The following is a 24,612-nucleotide window of genomic DNA, read 5'->3' as shown; positions in this document are numbered from 1 at the left end:
ATGCTTGGTGGCTCTCAAGAGTTGATTTAACTAGCAGTCATTTTCAACAAGAAGATCAAATGTTGGGGCTGAAGGGGATGTCTCGCCGGGTAAGAACACAGGCTGTTCTTCTAGAGGACCCAGGTTCAATTCCTAGCACCTACATATTGGTTCACAATTCCAGTTCCAGGGGATCTGATGCCCTTTGTTGGTCCTTGATGGGTACAAGCTAAACACATGATACAAAGACATCATGCAGGCAAAATATCCATAGAATACAATAATAAAATAAGATAAAATGCTTTTTTAATTATTAAATGTTATATTGTAAAACTGATGTTGATAAAAAATGAAATTCAAATTGCAGGCCTTGCGTGTCATTCTGGGGAAATGGCAGTAAACATGACCGTGCTGTTTCTACTTTAAACTCTCTCACATACACTTTTCTCCAGATGATCCCAGTGGTTACGCCTGACCAATGGGAGAGGAGGTCATGGCTATTGCAGTCTATGTTTACCTGGAACAGAACATGGATGTTGAAATCCGAGAGTCTGTCCTGTTGAGAGACATTACTGTCCTCCAGTGGCCTGATGCTACAAGAATTTGTACGACTTCCTGTAAATGTTGGGTTCCTGACCTGAAAATTGGGGAAAAAAAATGGCAAGGTCTTTGTGTGTGTGTGTTACAAAAATTAAATCAGGAGAATAGAGAGCTGGCTGAGCTGTAAAGAGGACATGTTGCTTTCACAGAGAATTGGGGTTGGTTTCCTGGACCACGTGGTGATTCACAATCTCTACTTCTTGTTCCTGATAGACTTTGACCTCGTCAGAATATAAATGGTGCGCATACAAACATGCAGTTAAAACACTCACGCATCAAGTGAAAGTAAGTGTAAACAATGAATTAAAACATGAGGATCTGAATTATATCTGCAGCACACACTGAAAATGTCGGCTTGGTGGAGCACACTTGTAATTCCATCTGTGGGGGGCTCTCCTGCCAGTTAGATTCTCAACAGTGAGAGACCTTGTTAAGTGGATGGATGGCTCCTGGGGGTCAGTACCTGGGGTTAGCCTCTGGCCTATATGTATGTGGGCAAACATGTATCTCCGCTAGGAACAAGGAGAGCAGAGTGTGAGAAAGAACCGATACATTGCTGATACATTTCTTCTTAAGGTACAAAGTAACTGCTCAGTCAAAGACAGGCTAATGCAAAAACTGAACTATCTGTTCCTTGACCACTTGAGACAGTACAGAAAAAACTTGTTACTTATTTACTTGGAAGGTACGCCACAATGAGGCCTCATCATATTTCATTTGTTGCCTGGCTAAAAGCACCAGACAGTGACAGTCTCCTTGGTGCTGCCTATACTAGTGACCGGCAACATGTTTGCAAAACCTGGGCCTAGTTGCTGTCTTAGTTACCTTTCTTCCTGTTGCTATAATAAAATGTCCCGACAAAAGTAACTTGAGGAAAGAAAGGACTGATTATTTTGGCCCCTAATTCTAGACACAGTACATCATGGAGGGCAAGTCAAGGCACACTGAACCCGCAGTGAAGAGGAAGATGCTGGTGAATGAAATGTGTTCAGCTCATTCTTCCTTTGTCTACAGTCCATAATCCCAGACCAGGGAAAGGTGCCAGCCACAGTGGGCAAGCCTCCCACATCAATTAACCAAATAAAGATAATCCCTCACTGGAATGTCCCTTTTAAAAATAGCAGAGACTATATAATTATTTCTGTATTTGGAGTTGAGCCTGGTCTCTGTGTACATAGATAATCCATTGAAATGTTCCCGAATAAAGTTTCTTATCAGCTTTAAGGAGTACAGGGTAAGTGTCCTTTCTTTAAAATGCTTTTGTCAAAAGTCTTTCAGATTTCACATTCTTTTTGTTTGTTTGTTTTAAAGATTTAGTTATTTATTCTATATACGTACACTGTAGCTGTCTTCAGACACACCAGAAGAGGGCATCAGATGTCATTACAGATGGTTGTGAGCCACCATGCGGTTGCTGGGATTTGAACTCAGGACCTCTGGAAGAGCAGTCGGTGCTCTTAACCTCTGAGCCATCTCTCCAGCCCTAGATTTCACATTCTTTTTTTTTCTTTTTTTTTTTTTTTTTTCGGAGCTGGGGACCGAACCCAGGGCCTTGAGCTCGCTAGGCAAGCGCTCTACCACTGAGCTAAATCCCCAACCCTAGATTTCACATTCTTAAAAGGGGGCTACAATGTGAGTATGTAGATTTTAGTAGATGGACATCCATCATTGAAAACTCTGAAATATGAAGTGCACCAAAATCTGAAACCTCTTAGGTGTTGACATAAATGTCAAATTTTGGAATATTTTGGATTTTCTGATAAGAGATGTCCAACTGGATTGGTGACCAATATCTAGCTCAACACATATTATATTAGTTGCTTTTCTGTTTCTGTGATAGAACATCATGACCATGACCAAGGCAACTTATAGACCATGTGTTTATTTGGGCTTATGGTTTTACCGGATCAAAGACTTCCATGGTGGGGGAGCATGGCACTGAGCGGCAGGCATGTGCGTGGTAGCTCTAGCAAGATGCTGAGCTCTCACACCCTTCACCAAAAGCAAGTAGCAGAAAGCAAACTAGAAGTAGGTGAGGCGTTTTACTCTCAAAGCCTGCTTCCAGTGACACGCCTCCTCAACCTTCCCAAACAGTGCCACCAACTATGGGCCAAATGTTCAGCTGCCCAAGAACATGGGGCTACTTCTCATCCCATCACACATACCATCGAAAATAAGTTATCATGTATTATTTTGTACTTTTTTCAAATTAATTTTACTTCATGTTCAGTAGCCACATGGAGATGGTGGTTAACGTATTTAAAACAGTTTATCTGTGTGTGGTCTTGACTGTCTATGGTCAAAGCATTCCAGGAGCTAGAGAGATGGCTTGGCTGTTGCTTGTACTTGTTGCTCTTGCAAAGGAGCTGAACTCAATTCCTAGCACCCAGGTGGTGGCTCAAAACCATTCAGGAGTCTAGTTCCAAGGCACACTTCCGGTCTAGCCTCTGCACACACCAGGCATGCAAGAGGTACACATATAGACATGTGGGAAAAACACTCATATACTAAAATAAGTAGATCTAATAACATTTTAAATAAACTAAACCCACAGAGCAACGACGAAGGAGGATTGAAAATTCAAGGCTAGCCTGGGAAACAAAGCAAGAAACCATGCCTCAAACGGCAAAACAAGACAAAGGTGGCAGTGAACAAACAAGATACGGCTCAGAACACTGCAGCCTGGTGTAGCGTTCTCAGTGATGGGTCAGGGCGTTGATACGATCAGGAAAGCCACTTCAGCAGTAGCAGGGAATTTAATAAACAGGCTTCGCCATGCGGATTTTTTAAGATCTTGAAGCTCTCCTAAGTTGAATGTCAACTTAGAACACAGATAAAATTACGGCTGTCTAGAAAGCAGTGAGGTGTGAATTTTAAAAGCTTCGAAATATTATACTGCACAAATTTGGTCTGAAAACTTGATAGGTGTGCACTATGAAAAAAAGTATTGGCAACTGCGTTTGCGATCGTGGGCTTTGAAGAAAAAAGATAAATGCGGAAAGAGAAGTCTGGAGGTATACCTTGAAGTTGACACCCCTTTCAAGACGTTCAGGGGGTGGAGAGCGAGGTAACCACAGAAGTCTAGGGAAAGATGAGCCAAGTATTCCTACTTGCCTGATTCTTGTCTCTAGTTCTAGCATCTTAAGAAGAGTGACAACTCTGTGTAAACCTGTCTAAGGGAAATGAGGAAGCTGTACAGAGACTGATAGGAGAGAACATAGATAAGGTTGGGATAAGATGATATGGGCAGGGTCCTGGCAGAAGAAGAAAAGAAAAGAAGAAGGAAGAAGAAGAAGAAGAAGAAGAAGAAGAAAGAAGAAGAAGAGGAGGAGGAGGAGGAGGAGGAGGAGGAGGAGGAGGAGGAGGAGGAGGAGGAGGAGGAGGAGGAGGAGGAGGAGGAGGAGGAGGAGGAGGAGGAGGAAAACAGCAAAACCAATCACCCAAACCCTGAAACGATTCCTGCAAGTGAAGGCCTGTGGGAAGAAGAACACACAGTTTCTCAACTTCAGGCTCTGTTCAGAGGCAGGAAATTTTCCACTATGGGGAACAGAGGCAGTTCATGTTACCTAAGTTCCTTTTACCTCTGTGAATCCATTTATTTGGTTCCAAATATTAAATAGAGAGGCAGTGTCAAGGGTTTAGTAGTTTGATGGCCTGGGTGTTACACTCTGGGGCCAGATCTTGGCTCAACCTTTTGGATGAACCTCACCTTGAATTAGTCATTTGGACACTCTGGGTCAGTTTCCTCTCCCAAATAGAAATAGGACATCCCGTATCTAGTTCTGGCAATACTCTAAGGGTCTGTAACATATAAAACGTATAAAACACACAAGCACATGCTTTTATTTCCATGGGATTAGCCACGGGGCCCCTTAACTCGGGCTTCTTGTTTTGTTTTTTTGTTGATTTTTTTCCCCTTCTCACTTTACTTCGGGTCCCATCTTTCCATTTCTGGCTGCTCAAGGCACTTTATCTTACTGGGACAGTGTGGGAAAGCCTAGGAAAAATGCAAATCTCCAGTAACAAAATTGGGTCAATCGGCCAAGATTCAAAGTCTGTAGAAACCGTTTTATATGTTTTTCATCCCATAACCACCATCTATGAAACGATTCAACCACAGGCAGGGTCCCTGAGAAATTCCAATTCCAGCGTTGCCACACAAGAAGAAGATTGAGCTCACTCGAGCGTTTAAACCTAAAACTGTGTGTCTACACAAGTTTTTTCCCCCATAGAATCACGTTTTAGAGGGTAGTCTGCCCCTCTCACATCTGAGATGAGACAATGACTTTCCATAAACTCGGACACAACTGCCACCTGTAACTTTGTTTCATTCTGATACTCTCTGTCTTGTGAGTCCCTCTCTTCCTATAGTTTCAGTGAGTTGATATCCAGAGAGCGGAAGTTCTTGAGTCAATTTACTTGAACTCAAATACTAAGTCTATTACCCTGGGACTAGACCTGAGTTTATCTGAAAATGGAGGAAAATCCCTATCTCAGACGGCTGAAGGTTAATTGCCCTTAAGTACCTGGCCAATTCAATCTTGGCTCTGGGATCAGAAGGCAACGAAGCCAGCAGTTACCTGTCCAGCACTACACTTGCAAAGGCCTTTGACCTCTGAGGCTCCACTGTCTCCCTGAACATTCAAAACTTAAAGCCCCGCTCAGGGTGTGTCAATAGCGAGTAAAAGTTATGCCCACAAACGCAGCTAAACCGTAGATGCTCACTGAGGCTTTCAATGGCCTCGTGGATGCGCTAGGGCACTGAAGTCTAGGGCTAGGCAACAGAGACACGCCTTTCCAGAGTTACAGTAGCCAATGCCGGCGCTGAGAGGCGTGTCTCCATCTATTCAGGGGGCGTGGCCTCCCGGGACGCTCCAGGGGGCGTGGCGCCTCTCCCCCCTGCTTGGCCCAAAGCTCTCTTTCGCTGTGCGCACGCGTACTTCCCGAGAGGCGGAACGGCGGGCGGCGCGCACGCGGCGCTTCCCGGAAGACAGCGAATGGGCCGCAGAGGGAGGGAGCAAAGTGCGCCCGGGGGCGGGGCGCGAGGCGGAAGCGCTGAGGTCAGCTGACAGGGTCTCGTGACGGCCGGGGCGGCGGCCACGCACGCGCGTTGGTGTTCAGCGCTCGCAGCCTGGTCGAAGATGGCGGCGTCCAGAGCGAGCCTCTGAGAGGCAGAGGGAGGAGCGGAGGGGTGGGGGCCGCGGCGCAGGAACCCGCGGCGATAGGCCCCGGCGGGGAAAAGGAAAGCGAGAAGGGACGGGGCCGGCGGCGCCTCATCCCACTCAAGACGTGGAGCCGGCGGCGGGCGGAGCTCGGGCTGGAGCGCCTCCAGCCTCCTGCGAAGGTAAAGCCGCCTCCGGCTTTGGGTTTCTGCGATGCCACTTCCCACCTTCGGGGACTCAGGAGCTCCCGGCAGGGACCACAGGGCGGGCGGCGTCTAAGCTGCTGAGGCTCGAGGCTGCCAAAGCAGTGATCCTCCGCCCTGGGGTTCCTGCGCTCGGACCCTCCCCTCCGACTCTGAGTGACATTTGTCGGGGCACTGCCCTGGCAGCCCCACCCCTCTCTGCCTGACTGTATTTTCTCCCATCACTATCCCTGTCCCCCACTTCTCTCCGCAACTCTCCCTGACTCGACTCCACACCTCCTTCCCCTGTGGGCTCCGCCCTCGGGATTCCCTCCTGGATGCCGGCGCCTCCGGTTTTCTTGGGTTAGCGGTCCTCCTTCCTCGGTTTTCTTAGGTTAGCATTCCTCTTTCCTTCCTCTAGGGTCCCGCGTAGACTTGCTTGATATTTTTCCCTTGTCTCAGTTTTGTTTCGTTTTCATGGGAAAGGAGGAGTCAGCTGCTCTTTTATTCCTCCAGGTCCTTTATCAAACATCAAGGTTTCCCCTCCAAGGCTTTTTCCTTCCTGCAAAGTAGCCTGGCCTGTTCACTGTTGCCGGTACTGGGCTGTGATTTCACCTCTGAACGCGGCTTTTGATGTAGGTGAAGCGGCACTTGGACGCTCAATGAAGTGGGTGTTAAGAGTACAACTGCGTGCCTTTTCCCAAAAAAGCCCCCGATGGTCAGATGTTAAATTAGCCACTCTTATCTTGAAACCGGTTCCCTAATCCCTTGGTGGAAGGATGGTGTAAGTAAAATTCGCCCCCTAACATAGAGATGAACTCCCAAAGGAGTGATTTCTCACTCCCACGATCAGCTTTTCCCTTTTATTCTACAGATTCTACAGTTTTTTATTTCTAGTGTCTCATTGTTAATTTAGCTTACAGCATAAACCCCTTTAATTTTCCATATAAAATGTAAAACAATGTTTAAGTTGCAATATTGCAAATAGTGGCTCTGTGGTAACATTACATTCAGGGACTGCCAGTTCTGGTTGAGGAAACACTGAGTTTACATTTTGTTTGAAAACAGGAAGTATAGCAAATTAAAGGAGAAAAAGAGGAGTCAAAGTTAAGAAACAGGGATGTAAAGAGCTTGAAGCTAGAGTCCTGGGCCAATACCAGCATCAGTATTCCCCCGAGAAGCTATTCTTTTTTTCTAATATGGCAGTAGTAGTCTAAATCATACTAGCAAGCCTAACTGCAAACTAATCAAGTCCCTAAGGTAAAAATTTACTAAACATGAATGTCTTCAGTAAGAAAGTTACGTACTGGTTGAAAGCATAAGTTATTTGGTTACCCAGGTAAATGGTAATAATTTGTTTTTCTTAAACTTAGAAGGTTAATAGTGGAAGCTAGTTCCAATAGATACTAGAGTAGAGTTGACATCAGAAGAGCATGTTAAACCTACATTGGCCCCCTTCCCCCAGCACCTGTAATTAAACGGGTGAATTTGAGGGGTCTGTTTCATACTTTCCTCTTGCTTCTCTGAAGAAAGTGTAAACAAAGTTAGGCAGCTACTTAGCCCAGTCTTGTTTGTTGCTAAGGCTTTGGTCTAATGTCTGGCAGGGGTTAAAGTGCAGGTTTTAGTTCATTATGTTTGTTTTAGTCTTAAAATACTATAATTTTTTTTGCACTTAAAATGTTGTTTGTATTTATTTGGTGTGTTTGAGTCCATGTGCTGTGTAGCATGTGTGAAGGTCAGAGGACAGCTTGCTGGAGTGCAGTGTGTTCTTCATTGTGTGGAACCTGCAGATTGAGCTGTAATGGGTGTGTCCATTATGTGGGCCAGGAGGATTGAGCTCAGGTCGGTAGGCTCATCTGGAGGTCCTTTAAAACCTTCTCGTCAGCCTTTTTACATAAAATAATTGTTAACATGCTCTTTGCTATCCTGAAATCATTTATACCATTTAGCTTTGATTCTAAAACTAAAAGCTTTCATGACAGCATGGGGTGGGGTGGGGTGGAAACAAAAAAAAAAAAAAAAAAAAACTAACAAACAAAAAACTAACCAAGTTGATCACTTCAGAGACAGTTTAGGACCGAGGACACAGAGAACCACTAGCTCGCTCAGACCTGAAGGAGGAGTTGGAGAGGGAGGGGTGAAAACCAGAGAAGAGCTTTTGGACAGTGCTTAAGAGTTCAGCAAGAACAGTTAGAAAATGGATGAAAGTGAGTGTGCCAGTTTAGAAGTTGTTTACACGAAACTTCACTAGGTACAGTCCTAGGAAAGACAGGAAAAAGCCTTGCTGAGAGTCTCTCATTCAGACCAGGTGGAGGGGAATATAATGCTCAGAACAGAGACTGTATCCCCCAAAGCACAAGGTCACACGGAGCACAACAGAGGGTCAGACAGACTTTCCTCTAGTTAAATCACCTCTCTCCACAGATACACTTTATTTTGCAAAAGAATGAAGCCAGTGGTGCCCTGCTGTTACCTGTTGTAAGAACATTAGCCCAGCTCAACTCCCAACGAGGTTACCTCGGCACTTGGCCTCACAAAGGAAAGGGATACTCATCTGATCACGAAATTACTCACCTTAGTTTCCACTACTCTATACATGTCCAGCTTTCAGTGAAATAAGAGGAAGATGAAAAGCTAAAAGGAAGAAAGACATTCCTAAGAAAGCAGTTATTGTAGCTACACTCAGATTGATGGAAGTAGATAACGTTATCCAACAGAGAATACTCAAATGCTGGATGTGATGAATAATTTCAGAAACATAGGCACTGAAGAAATGGAACTGAAGTGCTGGAAACAAAAGCATAGCCGTGAGGTGCAGCATTCAAAGACTTGGAAATGCGGATGGAGCGTTGGCTCAGTGGATAATAGAACTTGCTGCTGTTTTTAGAGACCTGAATTTAGTTCTCAGGACTCAGGCTAGGTTACCCACAACCTGTAAGCAGCTCCAAAGGGTTCAGCTCCCTCTTCTGGTCTCTGCCTACGTCTGCTGGCAAATACCACACACGGACATTTAAAATAAATGAAATAAAATTCAAAAAGGGTTTGGGTAGCCAGGCCATGGAGATGCACACCTTTAATCTCCCCACCTTTATTAATGGTTAAAGCACTATTAGAACTCCAGTGCAGTGTGTGTGTGTGTGTGTGTGTGTGTGTGTGTGTGTGTGTGTGTGTAGATATGCACACATATACTTGTTTACATACATACTTTTATGTTGTCTATAAGATATATACATACACAGATTTATAATGTTCAAGAACCCCTCTCTGAAAGATAGATGAAAAATAAGAGGGAGAAAGATACACCATGAAACCAAAAGATAGCTGCATTTCTAGACAGAACCGGCTATGGCACATTGTATTTAGTATTACAGACAAGTTCTCTGCAAAACTAGACCTAGTTGTACAACATAAAACTAAAATATTTGTAGAAAATGGGGAAAACAAGTACTGGAACTTTAGTATTTAGACAGGATACCAGAAATATTCATAAAAGGAAAAAATACAGTGTTGAACTTAGGCCTGATTCTGCCTCCCAGCCCTATGCTCCCAAAAATAAGACTCAGACTCAAAATATATTGACAAATACCTTAGCCATATAGCTAGGCCCTTCTCTGACATATATAACTTTAAATATCCCATTTATTCTACCTACAGTCTGCTGTGCTCAGTATCTTGTCACATCTTCCTGGGTGGATCTCCTGCCTGACTCTATCCCAGAGTCCTTTCTCTTTCCTCAATGTCCTACCTCTATTTCCTGCCTAATCCATAGGGCATAGGCTTTTTAATTGACAGGCGATGCATCCATACAGTACACAAGATGTTCTCTCTATAATACAAATTTGGGGGATGGGGAGAGGTACAAACAGGCTGTATGTTAAGAAAATAACCACACCTCTGGTGGTATATAAAGTCAAGAGGCACTCTGTGTGCTTTCCCAAAAATCACTTTGCAATGTAAAATTGAATAAAAACTTTAATGAAAAATAGGTTAGGGCCACAGAACTGTGAGCTTTCGAGTGACATCGAAAGCAGTGGGAACTTGGAAGCAAGCAGCACTGTTTGGCTTGGATCAGTACTCTGGCGTTTTGATAGTTGCTTATGGACATGAGCATTGGAAGAAGTCACTGTTTTTCTGTGAAGTTTTTGAAAGGAAATGTAAATGGGATGGGATGTGAAGTTTCGAGGTGTACGAGTGGATTGTAGCTCTTTGATTTGTGACATGCATGTATGCGCTTTGAGAATATCTCAGTAGCTGTTCCTCTGAGTACTTATCTGTATTCACCTTATGTTCCCAGTGATTTATAAAATGGTACGTCAGTAAACGTGGAATTGGAATCATACTCCTCCAAGTGTTCAGTATGTGCTAGGCAGACACTCTCTTCCAGTAGCCCTAGCCCAGTATGCCAGCTATGTTGGAATAAATTAATAATAAATTATCAAAATGGCATTGTGGCAAAACTGTATGCATTTCAATATACAAATAGGTATGGCTACACCACAGTAAGCAAGAAAATTGCCAGAGATATGTACCTTTGTATAGAATCAGTTTGTGACAGAAACATGGAAGGGTACAAATTTGTCATCTTGGTGACTTAAATACCACAAGTGGAATCATTGTTAGCATTATTTTCCAAACTGAAAAAGGTAAGTATAACCTCTCAGTTTATAGCAGCCCTAGTGCTGGGAAATTGATGTGCATTAAGCCCTGTACAAGATACTTGTTTTTTTACATTTAAATTGAATGGATGTTTCCGTGGTGTAGTGGTCATCACGCTCGCCTAACATTTAAATTGATTAAGTTGTGGGGCTAGTTTATTTTGAATAAGTTTTCCCCTATGCAAATGAACACTTAGACATTGAGGACGGTTTTCAACTTTGTGTGTATGCCTGTGACTGTGTGGGTGCAATTGACTGGAAATGCCTTTGGAGGCCAGAAGAGAGTATTGGCTCCCCTGGATTTGGAGTTTGGGGCAGTTGTGAATACTTTGCTACGGGTACATGAAACTGAACTCAATCCAGTCTTCTAGACCAGTGGTTTTCAATCTGTGGGTCTTGACGTTTTTGGGAGTCAAATGACCCTTTTATTTTTAGGGACCACCTAAGACCATCAGAAAATACAGATACTATGTTACCAATCATAACAGTAGCACAATTAGAGTTATGGAGTAGCAAAGAAATACTTTTATGGTTACAGGGGTCAGAACATCATAAACAGTTTTAAAGGGTTGAAGCTTAGAGACGTTGAGAATCACTATTCTAGATTATCGGTTCATGATCTTAACACTGAGTCATTTCTCCAGCCTCTAGTTCAAATTTTTAATCAATATTTTCAACACATTTTCCTTCTGGAGGAGTCAGTGTACTTCTGCTGAGTCCATGCCAGCTGTAATCCCTCTTGTTAGAGAAACTGATTCATAGTCATGGGAACTCTCCAGTCAGCAACTAGCTGAAGCCAGGATAATGGTCATGTTCACTGACTTCAGACAGTTACCTGTGAAGAGGTGCATTCAGTGTGGCATGCTTACCTTATTTCTGTGTGCTCTTAACCTTATTCAGCAGCCCATGTACTGTCATATGGACTGCTCATGAAGAAATGTGATTTGTAAGACAGGGTCAGAAACAGTGGTTTTTCTTGATTTGCCTTTGTTAGATCACATCCCCTGAGTAGTAAGTAGCTCATGTATTTAACTGATGTCCTGGGTAAGTAACAGGTAGGAAAGAAAACACCGAAAGCAGTCTGTAGTAATTATTCCAATGCTCTGTTTTTAACTAGTTAGCAGAACTTAAAGAACTACTGTGGTTTTTCACGGAGCAGGCTTTCTCTAACAGATCTAGAATTCTATACTAACTATTGACTTTTATAGGCATTTCTGATTTGTATTCCTTTGATATTTTTGCTGTAGAATCCCTCTCCCTCAAACTTGTAAGTCATGATTCAGAATGTATTTTGAATATTTATCAAATCTTAGAGCAGATAAGCCACATTTCTCCCCAGACCTTTTAAGTCACTGACTTTATTTTTAAAAGTAGAATATTCCTAATTTCAATTGTAATTTAAAGGAGCTGTGTACATTATAAACCCCTTGGCAAAGGTAGAAATAATACAGGCATTTCAGAAAGAACAGACTTGACAATTGTTACTGTTGTGTTTGCTGAGAGGAGATTTTTGCCACTTACACTGCCTGTGTTTTAATAGTATTTATTAGGCAAGGGTACTAACTGTAAAATGTAATTCAAACTGTTTTCTGCAGGATTACGTGAACTAGAAATTAGCCCCTGTTGGTAAAGGGAAAACGAGTTGAATCATAGCCAGTAAAGGTCTGTGTGGCCCGCTAGGCCCTCCTCGGCCTGGTAGAGCTGAACTTTGAAGTGCCTGCCGAGATGGGGGAGAGCTTGCGCATCTGGAGTGTGTCCTTGCAAATCAGTATTCTCATTGAGAGACAATGAGATAGAAACGTGGTCTGAAGAAATCTAAAAAATATGTAGGAACTAGAATATAAACGGTTAGCAGCACAGATTTGAGAAGAATTGAGCACATTTCTGAAAAGATAAATATTCTTTCACATGAAATTTCTCAGTTTGGACAGGGCAGAATCACAATACATCTTACATGAAAATTTACTTTTTAAAATAATAGATGTATCTATCTAGAAATGAAGTGTTCTCTCAGATGGAATCAACATGTCTGACTAAAATAGGAGAGATAGATGTTTCAGTTGGAATCAACATATGCATGATTAAAATAGATCTCCCTCAGCTGGGCATCTGAGTTATACTGCTGTGCAGGAAAGACAGTAAAGTCAACTGCTGTGGGGTTGGGAGGTAGCTGGGCACAGCGTGAGGTCCCAGGTTGATGCCCAGAACCTGTTTAAAAAGGCGGGCAGGTGTGCAGCACCCACAGTCTGAGCGCCGTGGAGGTGGAGGCAAGTGTGGCCTGGGATTTCTCACACACCAGCTTAGAGTAACCGGTGGGTTTCAGGCCACTGAGTTTTTAAAGGGGAGGGGGGGCAGTTTCTGACTAACAGCTATGGAGATTGACCTTCGACTCCCACACACGGACTTGTGTACTGCCCACACAACTGCTCTCGCCACTACCTCCCCCATTGAGATTAACTTAGATTTGGGGTTGTATTTTAACCCCTCTTTATTTCATTAAGAAATTCCTAGTTGTCTTGACTTTTTAAGAGAGAGTGGGCAGAGCTGAGATTATTACTATTGATGTGGTAAACAATGCACTAGCGAGCGTACTGTAACTTCTGGACACTTACTGGGGTGTATGATTGTCAGTCAAACAGGATGTGACTACCTGCTTCCCTATTTCGTGACAGTGTTTTTCTCTAGGGGTTTAAACTCTTCAAGTCACGGGGGTGTGGAGTGAGGTACTCTGAAACCATAGCATAGGCTTCATCCTACTTTAAGGTTATTGTAGGTATCATATACAGTACACATACTGATCTGTTCTTTCTGAAGAAAATACTTTAACTTGGACTTAGTAACACATTAAAACAGAACAAAAGTGACCTGGGTGCTGTCCTTCTGTCCCAGCTGTGGGGACGACTGAGGCCGGAGGGTCACCTGATTCGAAGAGTTTGAAGGCAGCCTAGGTAACTTAATGAGACCTTGACTAAAAACAAGACAACAAAGCAAAACCCGGATTAAAGGTCACATAGCAGGTTTCCTCAGTACAACAGCACATTTTATCTAAAACAGCTTAGATGTAGCTTTTTAATCTGGGTAAAAATTAATGTCCTTAGCCATTTTTTAACCTTTTGTTTTCAAAAAGTACTAAACTAATTATAATTAATATAGATTTCAGATCCAGGTGAAATGGTTTCTATTTGTGAAACCATTTGAAAATTAGGTTTCTAAGAAGCCAGTGTTTAGGATTCTCCTTTAGTTATTTGCTTCCTGAGTGGCAGTGGATATGTATGAGATAAACTGTAGCACCTTTTCCAGTTAGCTTCAGTGCTATGACTGTCTGCCATGGAGGGTATACCTCATGGGAAATGGTGACCACTCCACTGTAGGAAAGCTTCCTCAGGAAAGCAAGGCAGACTCAAAGCTTCTCCTTAGCACACTGCACGTGTCACTCCCTGCCAGGTTGGTGAGCTTTGTGTCAGACATTATCAGCCTCCCTCCAGCATGTTGCAGTTAATATCTTCCTGTCATTGTTCTGTGACAGTTCTGTCTTTTATCCATCCATCAATCCGTCTTAATTTTTGGTGCATTTTAAAACAAACTCATAGTTGCAGTTCATTACCTGAAAGCAAACTCTATACTTAGATTTCATAGACTCAGAATGGGGAAATTAGTCTCTTCCCTGATTATTCCAAATTGTCATATTTATATAAGAATTGCTTTCAGATAGTTGTGCAAAATATATGCTTTCAACAGGTCAAAAACCTTTTTACTCCAATCCCTTTGTTCATTAGTTATTTTTAAGGATGAGTCATCATCCTTGACTACTTAGTCCTTTGAGTTTATTTGACACAAGCCATGCACGTGTGTTTAATTTTGCTGTACATGCAGCCTTTTCCACTTACAGGCTACTTGCAGTCTGCTTCAGGCCATGCCTGTGGTCGCTTCAGTTTGCTTTTGTTCAATGTGAGTGTGATGTAAGGCCGGCTAAGTGGACTCAGTTGTTTTGGTTTTGTTGTTGTTGTTGTTGTTGTTGTTGTTGTTGTTGTGTGTTTGTATGTGTATGTGTGCGTGTGTGCGCGTGCGTGTGCGTGTGTGTGTGTGTGTGTGTGTGTGTGTGTGTGTGTGTCTTTGTCTTTGTTTGTGTCAAAGTCATTATCTTCTCAGGAGCATTCTAGTTTTAGTCATAAATAAGTGTAAGTGGGTGCCAGCCTTACTGCCAGCAATGAATTAAAGTGCGTGACTGTTGTTCGAAAGCATCCAGTCATTGAAAAGAGTGATTTCAGCCAAAACACCGGGAGAGTTGAACCCAGGGCATGCTATGTCTTGAGGACAGTCCAACCCTTTTATTTTGAATTGTTTGAGGCAGGGGTCTTGCTTTTGCATCATTCTTATTCAGACTCATTCTCGACTCCGCCTCCCAGGTTCCAGGCTTGTAAGTACACATCGCCAAGTCTGCCAAGCCTGAATTTAACCTTGGCATTTTAACCTTTATTACATTTCTATCAAAAGAATTAATTACCTGAGATGATGCAAAAAAGGTCTAGTAATGTCATGCCTGGGTATATAGTAAACCATTGACGGTAACCTGTCAGTCAGTGGAGACACCGCAGTATGGTTTAGTTGCAGGGGATATGCAAATAAAGTCATCAAAGGCAAGTGTAAGTCGTGATTTGGAATTCCTGAAGGAATGAATGTAGTTTTGCACCTAATGGGCAAAGGCCGGCAAGACAGGATCCCATTCTACTGTTTATCTTCCTGTAAGCTGGGCAGTTATTTATAGCACGTGCCTATAAATGACTCTTGGCGATGCTGCTTGATGCTCCAGCCGCTCGGTACCAGGAGCTCTGCGGTTTTCTTCATGAACAACAACTACTGACTGCTTAAGTGTTTTCACCCATTAACAACTATACTTAAACTCTTAGAGCTTACTAAAAATAGAGACGAGATAATTACTGAACATTCAATTTGTTCATGAAATTTCCTTTTTTTTCCTCAAAAGTTCACAAACGTTTAAGTAAAAATTTTGAGTGCTGATTAAATTAACAGAACACTGTACTTATGAAGTTAGAAATTTTAGGTGATTTCTTCATCCTTTGGGAATAAGGTAGCTGTGTTTTTCCTGTGCAGACACACACATTCCCGTGATGTGATCCCTTTTTCATCTCACCTAGTCACTTATCAGTGCGACTATGGCTTTTGAAATTGATATGGCAGCAAAACTCATGGTTCCTTCACAGTCTTGGGTGGAAGGTTTCTTTTCACTGTCGGCTTTATGATCCTTAGCGTACACTCTTCCTCTCCTTTCACTGGAGGGAGCTCGTCGGAGCCACATGCCCACAGCATTGCTGGCATTCTCTGCTCCTGGGTGTCGGGTCCATTGTGAAGTAAAGTAAGGGCTACCTAACAGCACACTGCCACATCATAGCAGTCTGATAAGCAGAGGCTGCCAGGTGACTGATGCCCCCCAGTGTCATGTACAGCATGGATTTGTAGGACAACTGAGAGAGTTAGGTCTCATCACATGACTGAGACAGTGTGCATTTTAAAACTTGTGAATTGTTTGGCTCTGTAACTGATACAGCAGATAGGTTGAGTTGCTCTACATTGAATTATAGGAGGTTTGGAATTTATAAAAGGTAGAGGAAGAACCATAAATACCGCAAACCCACCCCTACCCCACCCCCACCCCCACCCCCACAATGCCTTACCACACACAAGTGCCAGTAGATACTTGGAAATAAAGGAGAAAATAGAAATGCACAAGAGCTTGTGGATCTGGAGTGGTGTGTTTAAAGCATGATAGTTGATAATTAACATTCCTGAGGTTCTTTTCTAACTATCCGAGTTGTCTCCTTAGTCTGTACCACAGCCCTTTGGGACAGGTATTCACCCCTATTTTATAGATGGCTGTAACGCAGAGAAATTGACATTTGTTCAGAGTTGTTCAAGGTCAAACAGCCAGTGAGTGACAGCTACTCTATCCACCTTTGGCAGTAAGAGTTCTTTTTTAAGTTCACTGTCGTTACCTTGGTGGTAGACGTGTGCTGACGGTGCTTGTGTTATGAGCATGGACGGGAGCTGCCAAGGTCTTCTCAGATAAATCACCTGACCATAGTGCTCTGAGCAGCCCCAGACTTGCGGACACTCAGTTTCTGTGGTTTGATTGAAGTTTTCCCAGCTTTCCCCTGGATGGAAAATAATCAGTACATCCTCTTCCCCTTGCTTCTCTTTTTAAACCCTGGACTGGAACTAGATAGGTGGCCCAAGGGAGCCTCAGACTTAAGGTGATCTCCACTGTCATCCCTGAGTGTATTTCTCATGTTTTTCTGCTTTTCCTGAATTGATATTACTGTATTTTGAGAGTTCTTCGTTTATACTATGTTGATAGTCTGAAAGACTTAATGCTGTTTTCAGGGCACCTGTTATTCTTTGGGTCTTTAAAAAGATTTTCCTGAGAGCATAAATAAACTTGAAAATTTAGAAGAGTTAATACCATCCTACTGGGAGGTAGGTCCCAGCCTCAGACCAAAATCTGGTTATTTTTAAAAGGCTCAAAGTTTGTTAAAATACCCTTTTTCTGAAGTCTCCTTGAGAAGTACCTGAAGTCATGCTCTGGCAGAGAGCTATCACGTGTTGGTTTGCAGCACTGGAAAGTTCAAAGGGTAGCTAGCTGGTTTAGCTGGAAGTGCTTTATGGATTGTTCTCACAGGTGTACAATAGCAGCTTTGGCGTCTTCGGCTTGCATTTCCTGGGGTCGTTTGTTTCTCTGTTTGAATTTGTAGTTTCAGAAGTTCATACAGGGGTTTGATTCTTTCCAGGTAAAGATAATAATTGAAGTAAGTTTTCAGCTATCCCAGGAATGTGCTGTCAATGATACAAGATGGTGTGGTGAGAGTGGATTTCTTGAGGACGAGGGAATTCAGGAAAGTTTGGGTTAAATATATAGAATAAAGAGTTAGGGGCTGGAGAGATGGCTCAGTGGTTAAGAGCACCGACTTCTCTTCCAGAGGTCCTGAGTTCAATTCCCAGCAACCACTTGGTGGCTCACAACCATCTGTAAAGAGATCCGATGCCCTCTTCTGGTGTATCTGAAGACAGCTACAGTATACTCATATATAATAAATGAATACATCTTTAAAAAAAAAAGTTAGGAGACTGGGCTAGAGCCTGATCCATCCATGTAATTAGCTGGGTAACCTTAGGATGTAATTGAATTTCTCCAACTCTCAGTTTAGTTGTCAACAAAATGGGAACCCTCGGGGCCACAGGATTTGATAAATGAGTGCTAGATGCTTACTTAGTGCAGTCGCTAACAACGGAGTACGTGGTAAGAGGCGTTGTGGGGTGAATCACAGGTCATCACAGTCTCCCTGGCTTGCAGATGCCCTTCAGTGGTTATTAGGATTCCATTTTGAAGCTATGCAGAGATACCAGCACTGAATTATGTTATTTGTAAGATGACTCGACTACATGGGTCCCTGTTTCCTGCCTTATCACTCAGACATACTTGTTTGAATGTAGCATGACCAGAGAGCAGGCCTTTGGTGCTAAGGAGCAGTTCCTGTCCATAAAGATCACCTTTGCTTTATTGGCTTTGAAGACCGTTCAGCAGCAGGAGCTCCCAGAGTATTGCCCAGAGAATGGTGAGATGTTGTGAAATTAGTTTATCTGTTTCTCTCTCTCTCTCTCTCTCTCTCTCTCTCTTTTATGTGTCTGGTGCCTAGCGGGGGTCAGAAGAGGGCATTAGACCCTGAGACTGGAGTTACAGATAGTTGTGAGCCATCTTGGGGTTCTGGGAATTGAACCTAGGTCTTCTACAAAAAACAGCCTAGGTTGGCCTCTGCAAAAACAGCCAGTATTTTAAACCTCTGAGCCATCTCTCTGGTCCCAGCTAGAGGAATCTTGATGTGTGGGCTTCAAGTATGTTCCTAATCTGTTGTCTTTTTCTGTCAGCATGCTAATCTGCATTAGGAATGTAATTTTCCAGGGGTTGGGGATTTAGCTCAGTGGTAGAGCGCTTGCCTAGCAAGCGCAAGGCCCTGGGTTCAGTCCTCAGCTCCGAAAAAAAAAAGAAAGAAAGAAAGAAAAAGGAATGTAATTTTCCTTTAACAAGCAATCCTGGTAGCTTTTGTTTTCATTTTTTTTTTTTAAAGATTTATTTATTTCATGTATGTGAGTACTGTCGCTGTCTTCAGACACACCGGAAGAGGGCATCGGATCCCATTACAGATGGCTGTGAGCCACCATGTGGTTGCTGGGAATTGAACTCAGGACCTCTGAAAGAACAGTCAGTGCTCTTAACCGCTGAGCCATCTCTCCAGCCCTTGTTTTTATTTTTTTTATAGCATGTGTTAGACCTGCCTATCTGTCCTTGCCTCAAAGTCCTTTCCATGTGTTCTCACCCTTCCTGAAATTTCATCCTTCTGCAAACAGTGTGGACCAGCCAATGCCAGTGACACTCAAATTCATTCTTCAGATGTTTAAGAATTCATAAATCTCTGGCTGGAGAGATGGCTCAGTGGTTGAGAGCACTGAGTGGTTGACTGCTCTTCCAGAGGTCCTGAGTTCAAATCCCAGCAACCACATGGTGGTTCACAACCATCTGTAATGAGGTCTGATGCCCTCTTCTGGTGTGTCTGAAGACTGCAGTGTGCTTATAATCAATCAATCATTCTTTTAAAAAAAATCTTAGTGTTAAAAAAAAGAATTCTTAAATCTCTATTGTCATTAATTGCAAAATTATTTTGCCTTTGGCCCCTTGTAGATTTAGTAGGGATCATGTCTTTTCCTTATAGCTCATACCCTAAGTTATGTAGGGTTAATATTTTAAAATATTCTTACTTTGTATTAGTTTTGAGATGGGACTAGCTATGTGGTACTGACTTACCTGGAAACTAGGTAGCCAGCCTGGTCTCATTGTCCTCCAGCTTTGGCCACCCAAGTGCTAGGTTCCCTATGTGTGCCTGTCATTAGGCCAGCAGGGTTGCTCCCGTTCTTACTTTATGATACTGTAACAATACCAATTTCTCCTCAAAAGCATTTTTCTTCCTTTTCAGTTTGCTTTGGTATGGACGCAGACATTCCGTTTCCTCAAGAGTCCAAACCTCATTCTTCAATGTCATCTGTTCACCTTTTTGTGCATCTTTCTCCTTTATCATCCCAGTGTTTATTTGTAGTATGTGTAAGGGAAGCTGTACCATATGTGCACTCTGGGGTGCTGCTTGCGTGCGTGCTTGCTCTGAGTCTTTAAAGCTAGCTTTCTCTTTGGCATTGATTACTGCCACTGATTCAGAAGGTTGAATCTTGATTGGCTCTTTGAGTTATATCATATACAAAATACAGAAATAAACAAAGTGTCTCTCCCAGTAAAACAAAGGTCACACCAGCTTAAATAAAGGGTCGTCCCAGTGCAGTGTCATACCAGTGCAAGCAAAGGGGCCCAGCCGCTGTCCAGAACGCATTGCATTTGCTTGATACCAGTAAGAAAATACCTGTTGACTGTAAGATAAATTTCTTCTTTCTGATAATTAACAAAGGATTCAAAAATTGGCGTTGTGCTTCTGTTCCTTAGAATATGAATTAATGGTGCTTTTCTAGAAGATAGGACAAAACCTTGCTTGGACTGCCCCTGTTAGAGCATCAGGCTTTATTTTAGGTGCCCATCAGGACTGCCCATGGAATTGTTGCTCTCTCACAGATGCTTGTACAGTGGGACCGTTCTGTGTCAGACTTTCTTGTGGACTCCAGAGATACATTAGATAAATAACAAACTGGGCTTTAGACTCTGAAGAGTACTGAGGCAAAAGTAGGGATTACAGGAATAGGGAGTATAGAGAGAGGAGGGTGGTAACAGTCTAAAGCAGTGTGGTTAGGGGAGCTCTCACTGTGAAGGAGAAGCAGTACACTCCAGACCATCCAGGTCTGTGTAGAGGGTAAAGTCAGGTTGTGAAAAACAAAGAGGAAGAGAGTAAGGACTCTCTTTGTTCCACAACAGCTCACATACACGTGTCATAGTAGCATTGTGTGTAATAGCCAGAAAGTAGGACCAACAAATGTCCCCCAGTGGATGAGTGAACAAAATACTTATCCACACAGTAGAGCATTGCTTGGCAATGTCCCTTATGTAGGGAGAAACTCACTAGCAGAAAGTCTGTTTCTCACTGCCGGGTGCTGAGACGAGGAGATCTAGGGTGTTTGTTTGTTTGATTAGTTGATTGTTTTTGAGACAAGGTATTATGTAGCTTGGAGCTCACTGTAGATCACACTGGCCTCAAACTCAAAGATCTCCTATGTCCTGCATGCTGAGAGTACGAACTGCTTTCTGGTTGGACTGATGAGGAGGATTTTGAGTTGGTGATGTCTATGGAAGGTTGTAACTAAACTAATAGAATCCTATACTTAAGAGGGTGAATTTATGGTTTATGAACTAGCTTCAAAAAAGGAATTGCCCTATGTAAAGATGTAAAGCAAGCTATAATTCCTGTCTGAATTAGTACATTTTGGTAAGCATCCTACAGTAATTATTAGTAAGGTCAGAGAGAAGGGCCCACATCACAGCTGAGAAACCAGGCACCACAAAACTTAGCTATGTCTTCAAAAACATCACCAGCCTTTCGTTAGGAGTCACCTAAATACCATCTTCAAAGTTACCTGGATTCAAGTGTTGTTCCTCCCATGCCCCATGAAGTAAGTTGTTTCTGGGTTTGCGTGCTGTTAGGTTACAATGAAGCTGCCTTCTCAGCCCATGCGCCGAGTCATCACAAATTCAGCAGGTCTAATCAGACCGCAATAAACGTCTCTAAACTCTCAGCTCCACTCTCTTTATTGCTTTGATACAGTCTGGTAATAAACAGTGACACTTTGGTAGTGCTGTCCTCACATGGCTAGGAAATGGAATACTATGCAGCCTTAAATATTTTCTCAATGGATGCTTAATTCTATGGGGAAAGGTACCTCCTTCTGTGGAGGGCGCATGATCGTCTTGTGGTGGGTTGTTTGCTTTGAGTCATGGTCTCAGTGTATACCGCTGAACTCAGAGAGCTCTGCCTGTCTCCATGCCCATCTTGTTTGTTTATTTGTTTATTTTGAAAAGATGATTTTTTTTCCTAAATAGAAGGAAGGCCACAGTGCATACCTTTGGATTCTAAGATGAAAGATAACCTCATGGGCAGTTTAGATTTATTATTGTGGACATGTATTAACTTTCCTAATTTAAAGAGTTCTTATTTGTAAATTCTTAGGAAAAACTGTGCCAAGGACAGCAGTGTGGCCAGCCCCTAGCTGTACTACAAAAACCAACTGTAACCATTTGACTCTTGACAATTAACTTTAGATGCTTGTCATGTATCAAGGCACGGTGTGACAATTTGACAGTACTGGATGAAGTTTCTTCATCTGAAAACTTGTACTCAGGATGTTGATCAAGGACAACATTTGTCCTTGAGCAGCAAAGTCTAGTGGGTCCAGGGAAAAAGAAATGTTTGGGAAGACAATCAGGATACAGTGCTGAACACAGACAGCATTGAGCAGTCCTGTGTTTTTTAAACCTTACAGTAATGCAGAGCTAGGGAACTGAGAAATGCTCTCCCTTGCTATGAGGGATTTGGGGAAATTAAAACTGTATAACACTGTATTAAGGGAATCCATACCTCTGTCTTCCAGGTTTCAGCACAAAATGAACATAATTAGGGAAAATAAGGATCTGGCATGTTTCTACACAACCAAGCACTCATGGAGAGGAAAGTAAGTATTCTTTCCTTTACTTTTCTGAATGTCTATAAAGAATCATTTCAGCCCAGTGTCAGTTCTTTAATGGTGAGGCACAACCCAACAGTGTTCTTGGGCTTTCTCTTCTGCAAAGCTTTGTGCTCATTTTAAATGCACAGGTCATGTTGGAATGCATTGCTGTCCCCCTTTCTTTTGATCTTTCTAGATTTTTCTTAAAAAAATAGAAAGAAAAGTAACAAGGGGCTTGGGTTGCTACAGTGTCGCTGTCATCCATCTTGTTCTACAGTGTTGCCAACTTCATTGCCAGTCTGGCCTGTGAAACAACCATTTGCCTCTGCTGAGGTTTGGAGCTTTTTAAGACTGTATTTATTTAATTATTTATTTGAATAAAATTTTTTGTTAGAATTTTTTTCTTGGATGGAAACGGTATCATTTCATATTTATATTTGTTTTAGTCAGACCAAGATGTCCTTATGTTCCCTCTCTGTGGGTATGTAGCCTTTCGGGTAGCCCAATGCTTGAACACTAGTGTTTCTGACTTACCTTAGCAAACTCACTAATTTTGAAAGATCTGATTGCTTGGATTTGTTTTCTGTTAATTTCTTGCTTTAAGAACTTACATGTTAGGGAGCATAATTTCTACCCTTGTAGAGTACTATGTGTGTCCCCTCATAGTTTCGTTGAGCAAAGTTAGAGAAAATTGGTGTGTACTAGGTAGTGTGAATCTTATTCATCCATTTTTAAATTGTTGTCTCTCTGATTGTCCAGCTGTAGAAATTTTTTAAACACAAATTTTATACTAGATTAATGTTCAGCATATACTGTTCCAGTTCTGAGGGATGACTTCCAACTCTCCTAATGCTGCTCTGTAAAGTACACAGTTTTTAATTTTGATGAAATCCAGCTTGTCTCTTTTGTCTCTCTTGTTCTTTTTGTCATTTATAAGAAGCTGTTGCTTAGAATCTAAGATTACAATGATTTTTTTTCCTACATTTCCTTGTGTGATTTTTATAACTTTAATTTTGAATTAACTTTATATGGTGTGCAATGAGGATCTACTTGTACCTGAATCACTTGCTGAAAAGAAAAGACTATTCTTTTCCCATTGAGTGTTTAACACCCTTGTCAAAAGTCATTTGACCATATGTGAATTTTCAGTTTGATTCCATTGAATCTGGATACCCATCTATGATAAAGTCCCTAACATGTTTTGATTTACTATAGCTTGGTACCCTTTGAGACTGGGAGGGATGAGGCTGCAACGTCAGGACTAGTCTGTATTTCTCCTACTGCTGTAGTAATTTTCCGTGAGTGTTAATCCTACTGCAGTGGCTGGGGTTTGAGTGGCATTGTGCTGAGTGTCTTGTCCGCCTGAGGGCGCCACTTCTTGACAGTGCTAATGCTTCCCACCCATGAGCAGGAGACCAACCCTTACTTGGGGTTCCTTTCAACAGGGCTTTCTCTTCAGTCCCCTTTCCTCAGATAGTGGTTTCAGTTTCCTGTGTGCATTGTGCAGCACCAGAATTGGAATCCATTATACTTGCTTATTTTCTGACCAATTTGAATCCGGGTTTAAAGTATTCTTCAGCACTCTTACCATAAAAACATAAACAAAAATGTGATTCAAAGTTTTATTTTGGGGTTGGGGATTTAGCTCAGTGGTAGAGCGCTTGCCTAGCAAGCGCAAGGCCCTGGGTTTGGTCCCCCGCTCTGAAAAAAAAGAAAAAAAAAGTTTTATTTTTAGTTGCTAGTTGAACCTTCTCTCTAAAAAATGTATTTAAAAAACACATTCTTCATGTGATTTTTTTTTTTTTTCTTTTAGAATTGGGCTTGTTTTAAGAGATTCTAGAGCCATACACATTGCTATTCCAGCTCTGCCATCTGGGGAAATTTACTGATTGTGGCAGTCAAATGAATCCATTCCTTTCCTTTCTCTTCACATGCCTCACTTAGAGATAACCTTCCAGATCATGCCTCAGAAATGTCATGTGACCAGTTTCTGTACCTTTGTGTCCTCCCCACCATGCCTCACTTCCAGATGCTTCCTGCTTTTATTTGCAGAGGGTTGTTGGTTTTGAGTACAGAGCCCAGGGCTGGGAAAGCAGCCTTTCTTCTCTACTCATTGTTTTTCCCACTTGGGAAGTCCATACATAATTTAATTACATGTTTCTTCTGAGAGCAAGAAAGGAAGGTTACAGGGAGTAAAAGCACTTTTCTTCCATGAAAACATGATTTCCTCTTTGGCTTAAGCAAGCCACTCCAGGCCGGAAGAAAGGTACAGATGTTTGGCTAAAGTGGAAGGGCAGATTGGCCGTGGAAGAC

At 42.4% G+C, this 24,612-nt stretch overlaps 1 protein-coding gene across 2 annotated transcripts in view; it reads left to right on the top strand.

Moving 5' to 3' along the window:
- Positions 1–5,700: 5,700 nt before the first annotated feature.
- The window catches only part of Dnajc13 (DnaJ heat shock protein family (Hsp40) member C13), a 107,440-nt gene continuing 88,528 nt past the window's right edge, over positions 5,701–24,612 (top strand). For both annotated transcript variants that reach the window (XM_032910395.1, XM_032910394.1), the window contains exons 1-2: positions 5,701–5,923; positions 22,225–22,305. In XM_032910395.1, the coding sequence (XP_032766286.1) occupies positions 22,238–22,305 (68 nt within the window). In that variant the 5' untranslated portion in view covers positions 5,701–5,923; positions 22,225–22,237. The remainder of the gene's footprint in view (positions 5,924–22,224; positions 22,306–24,612) is intronic.

Source organism: Rattus rattus, chromosome 8, assembly GCF_011064425.1.
Source record: "Rattus rattus isolate New Zealand chromosome 8, Rrattus_CSIRO_v1, whole genome shotgun sequence".
NCBI classification, from domain to species: domain Eukaryota; kingdom Metazoa; phylum Chordata; class Mammalia; order Rodentia; family Muridae; genus Rattus; species Rattus rattus.
The sequence above is the reverse complement of the archived record's forward strand: the minus strand, read 5'-3'. Positions and strand labels throughout refer to the sequence as shown.